The following is a 5,496-nucleotide window of genomic DNA, read 5'->3' as shown; positions in this document are numbered from 1 at the left end:
TAGTTGACCATCTTGACATAATGAGAATTTTCTAAAATTAAAACAAGATTTGATTTGGGATCACTACAAACTTTAATTAAAATGGAACATTTAAAATTTATAACTCAAAATTCAAAGATTCTCATTTGACAAAGAAAACCATCCCAGCAATCTCGAAAACATGACACTGAGTGGAAGCATTGTCTCTAGTTCTATGGCGCCATCGATAGATCTCATTGTCAATCGCCTTTGATATGTTCTTACCTTTTTATCTGAAAACTATTTTAAGAAAGAAAATAAGTATTTAAAATACTCAGTAAGTAACTCCATTATCGGGCTTGGGCTATGCAATTAAATGCAACATGAACTCAATATTTTGAATTGGTGGAAACTAATATGAAATACTAAAGCTAAACATGGACTATCAATTGAGTGAACAATTTAACCCGTCTTACTATAGGGGAGATGTACTCATAATATTTGGTGGACTGAGGTGCACATAATTTAATGGACCCGAAGGTGCATATTATATGGTGGACCCAAAGGCATACATACTGTGGTGGATCTAAAAGCACATAAAATCTTGTGGATCCAAAGGTGCCTATAAATAAATTGGATCTATTGTCACTAAACTGAACTGTCATGCAATATACAATAAATGAGTTCCACATCATAAAATCATATCAAAATATCTCATGAAATGCATAACATGCTCATAAAATCTCATCAATCATAAAAACAAAATAGCATGCGAGTTTCTCTAAAACCTATTTGGCAAATTACTAGAAGATATTAAGCCTTTGATGGGGTTATAATTTAACACATACCTTGAAAACTTCGTAGGGCGCATACTCCTTCCATTTACCTCCCTATCGTATAAAAAACCCTCCACATTTGAAACCCTTCAAAAAAAAAAAAAAAAAAAAAAATCATTTTCCATTGGCAAAACATCTTTTATAGTAACGTAACTCAACTAGGATAGTTTGTATTATTGATCTCGAGATCAGAAGTTCGATTCCTCCACTCCACACTTTAATTACAATATCTTTTTTTTTTTTTAAAAAAAAAACTTCTTTTATAGCTTTCGAAAATTATATGGGTTATTCAACTACCTATTCACCTCGATCTTTTGGTTCTTATGTATTTGTGTGGCTGCATCTAGAAAATTCATTTGATAATTAAATTAGGGAGATCTTACCCGTTAAATAGATAAAGAATCAAATAACAATTTTACAACTATAGAGATTTTAAAATAAGGTAAATGGTAATGGGCAACACTTTTAAAGATAATAATTAAGTGTATAAATACATTTTTAAAAAATCGCAAATAAAGCAAAATCTATTAGTGATAAATTTTTATCACTGATGCTGATAGACTCTTACTTAGACTTCTATTAACGATGTGAAATCATGTAAAATTTCAATAAAAAATATTTAAAAACATGTAATTTCTTGAAAATAAAGATTTTGTACGGTAATAGAGAGCATAGGTAATTGTTTAAAAAAATTCGAAATTTCAAATTTTCAATAAATATCAAAATATCTATAGAAATTTCGAGTTTTCGAGAAATTTGGAGAAAATTGAAATTCTCCCAAAATTGCAAGAAATTTCGATAAATGGGAGAAAGATCGAAATTCCTTCCTACCAACATTTCGAGTGATGGAAATTTTGAACTATGAACAGAACCGAGTGAAAAAAAGGTTTTATTATTTTTTCTTGAATTGAAAAGAAAAGAAAAAAGAAAAAAAAGAAAAGAAATATTCGTGATTTTTCTAGAGAAAGATTTCGTAGGCGGCAATCAAAGGCGGAGTTATTTTGTACTTGGAAACCCGATACCCTTTGCCTCTTGTCAAATACTCAAAACTTTGGTGTTTCATTCATTTTTTTCTGCTCTTTCAATTTCAACCGGTAAGATTCACGGTTTAATTCTCAATTTCATCATCCTTTCAATCCCCAATTCTTTGATTTCTTCGCTCGGCAATTTATTTTTTTTTTTGCAAAATATGGACCATCTTTTGATAGAATCATGCTTCTTGGTGAATTTATTTCTCCCTCTGTCCAATGTTCTTGGTTTTGTAACTATACATTAGGAACATTTGCTGCTCACTCGTTGTCCAAATTATTGTTTGTTTGTAGAGTTAGAATACGAGAATGCCTTTCCTCATAGGTGTTGTTTTGAATTTTTGTCATTTAATGATTGCGAGCAATGTGAATTCCCATAGATCGGTTGTTTTGTGTAGGCTATATGGACTGATTTATAATTGAATTTCATTTGGATTTCGAATGGTTTTGAAATTTGAGGATTTAATATCGATAATTGCTTTTGATGTTACTGTTATCCTGGAAAATGCATAAATGTGAATAAAATGAGTTGTGGAAAAACAAACATCAAAACTATTGATCAAAAGAATCAAGAGTGGTTTGATAGCTTAAATATCATTTCAGGGGTTCTTCTTTGGATCTAGGATTTTAGGTTGTATGCGTAACCTTCTTGGCCTTTCCTTGTACATAATATAAAATCACAACCATTAAAATGACAAATCAGAGGTTGGAGAAAGGTCATTTTTAGCAACGAAGTGCGTGCGTAACTTGAAGTGTTGTAAATGCATTGCTAAAAGCTTCTTTAGCGATGTTTGTGCATCATGAGTGTCTCTTGGACTTTTTTGCGACAAATCTTTGGTGTCACGGAACATATAACGTTTTGTAGTGTACTTTAGATGTATATCTTATGGTTGCACACACTTATTTATAGTCATGAATAGAGGCGGTCAAATTCTATTTCCACCACTGAACAACATAATATGCATCAGTTCACCAAGCCTTCTGTTGTGAAATTCTTCTATCATTTTATCTATAATCGTGGTAGCCATTTACCCTAAACTGTGAGACTTGGAGGGCCTCTTTGCTCCACCCAGTTCCCCCACTTGAACCTTGATTATAATTTGGTACTGATTGCTTCCTGAATGAAATACTATGCTAACCTAAGAATAAGGGCTTTGTCCAGGAAGTTTGGTAGGTACCCGAGTTATGTTTTTATTTCTTTTTGAAACAATATTTGCTTGAGTTGCAATGTGTCAAGTGCTTGTGACTTGTGCTGTTTTATCTAACTAGCTTTAGATAATGCTGCTCTTTCCTCTTTGTATAATTGTCCCTATTTTAACCATCTTTTTATTGGATACTCTATAGGAAATAAGCACACGCTGGAATGTTACCACTACTAGCTTACCAAGTGGTGAGCCAATACTACAGGCTCCAAAGGAACCCCATCACTGTGGGGCTCCTTGCCACTAATACTCTCATTCATTTAAGGCCCAATTTTCTTCGTCATATCATCCCTTCCATAGACGACGTCTGGTTTAATGCACATCTCATCCTCAAGGTGACTGGACTATTCTGGCTAATAATCTAATTCTATTGTCCTGCTCTCTGTTTAAGACTAGGTAGCATTGTTTGTTTTGTTTTGTTTTCTTAGTGCACTCTATTTTAGCGTTAATTGGTGATAATTATAAGAATTTAATGATAGATCTCTGTTTAGGACCTTCCTATCTAGTATACATTGTTAGGGAGGTCCTAAACAGAATAGCATGTTGCTTTCACTGGACTAAAAGCATTGCTATCTCATTCAGAAATAGGTGTCATATTTCTTTTTCGATCAACTATATAACAAGTTTTATAGTTCCTTTTGATACTGACTACCTGCTTTATACCATCATTGTAACAAATAATTTCCTTTTTTTTTTTTAGCTGTAAAATCATCTTCCATTGAGAAAAATGGAAGAAATCAGTGGATTCTCTTTGAATTCGTATGCTTTAACCATAAGAAATGGTTCATGTTCTGATGTCAAATGTTACTCGACGCATCTGGATTGATTTGCCCCTACATAACTGTGTAATTTGTGTCTTTATAAGTCGTCCTCAGAATGAGGTTATTGTATGATAGGCCTCAAATTATGGTTCTCTGATTTTGAGAAAAATAAGAAGCTTTTAAGAGTTTTGATTCTTTGATTGCTTTACAATATCCCCGGTTTCTTTCTTTTTTAGTATTGTATTCCTGTAATCTCCCTTGATAAGGATGTACCTAGGAATTTTGAACTCTTGTAGGATTATTTTCTTCTTAGTTATTTATCAATCTGTTCATATGTCTTTTTTGAATGAGATAATGCGATATTGGCATTATGACACTGTCATGTAACATTGGTATCATTTGCATTTGCCAGCACAAGGACTTGAAGCGTTTTTTACTTTCACCATTCTACCATGTGGGTGACCCTCACCTTGTCTACAACATGATATCTCTACTATGGAAAGGCATTCAATTGGAAACATCGATGGGTAGTATCGAATTTGCTTCGATGGTCAGTGCGTTGCTCGTAATGTCACAGGGAATTACCTTGCTGCTCATCAAATCCCTACTAGTTTTCAACTATGATAGGCCTTACTACTATGAATATTCTGTTGGGTTTTCCGGTGTACTTTTCGCTATGAAAGTTGTTCTTGGTTCTCAAGCTGAAAGCTACACTTACCTTCATGGTATAAGAGTACCATCAAGCCATGCTGCTTGGCTCGAACTAATACTTATCCAAATGGTTTCACCTGGCGTCTCTTTCCTCGGTCATCTTGGTGGTATACTTGCGGGTCTTCTCTTTTTGCGTTTGAAGGGTACGAATTCAGGGTCGGATCTGTTGACACTTCTAATTAGAAGAGCTGGTCAGATATTGAGTCGTCCTCTTGGATTTTTCTGTCGCTTGAATCCATTTCGGCAGCGTAGGATATTTGGAGGAGGAACGGTCGGTTCAAGGCCTGCAACGAGTATCGATACGTGGAGGTGTCAAGCATGTACATTTGACAATTCTGGTTTATTAAGCATATGTGAAATGTGTGGGACAGATCGGCAGGATAGGGTGCTGCCTTTGCATCACTTATCACGTCAATTCGATTTAACTCGAGAGGAAGTGCGTCGTCGGAGGCTTGAAAGATTTGGATGATAATAGAATAGATTGTTCCTTTTCTCTGGTCACCAGGTATTTCCTTTTAGAAGAGTAAATAAATAAATTGAAAGGCTACCACTTTTTCTTTTGGTAATCAGTGTTTAAAACGTCAATGACAACGGAATATCGATATTCTAATTTTACGGAAATTTCTATAGAAATATCGATAAAATTTCTATTTTGATGGATATTTCTAGAAAAATTATAAAAACTAAAAATTCAAAAAAAAAATTTTAAACAGTAAATAAATATTTTATGATTATTACATTGAACAAGTTAACATGTCTATTATTTATATTATAAGTATATAAGTGATATTTTGTTTTTTAGTTATTATATTTCGTAGATTTTTCTATAATATAATGTAAAATCAATTCAACCCTCGTATCAATATCGAATTCATGGAAACGTGAAAACATCACTGGAAATATCGGTATGATGATGAAAATTTAATACTACATTGGTAATGATGTTGTTTGTCTGATGTTAAGAAATAAAGTGATATGGAGCATGGGGCAAGTGCTTTGG

The 5,496-nt window shown here is 33.4% G+C and overlaps 1 protein-coding gene across 1 annotated transcript; it reads left to right on the top strand.

Moving 5' to 3' along the window:
• Nucleotides 1-1,535: 1,535 nt before the first annotated feature.
• RBL14 (RHOMBOID-like protein 14) lies at nt 1,536-5,150 on the top strand. The gene is made up of 3 exons (XM_039025268.2): nt 1,536-1,888; nt 3,167-3,359; nt 4,198-5,150. Exons 2-3 carry the CDS (start codon nt 3,186-3,188, stop codon nt 4,963-4,965), a joined length of 942 nt encoding a protein of 313 aa, XP_038881196.1. The 5' UTR covers nt 1,536-1,888; nt 3,167-3,185; the 3' UTR covers nt 4,966-5,150.
• The last annotated feature ends 346 nt before the right edge of the window (nt 5,151-5,496 follow it).

The sequence above is a fragment of the Benincasa hispida genome, chromosome 3 (assembly GCF_027475165.1).
Source record: "Benincasa hispida cultivar pf3 chromosome 3, pf3_genome.v1.1, whole genome shotgun sequence".
Taxonomy (NCBI): domain Eukaryota; kingdom Viridiplantae; phylum Streptophyta; class Magnoliopsida; order Cucurbitales; family Cucurbitaceae; genus Benincasa; species Benincasa hispida.
Note: the sequence above shows the minus strand (reverse complement) of the source record. Positions and strands in the feature narration are given on the sequence as shown.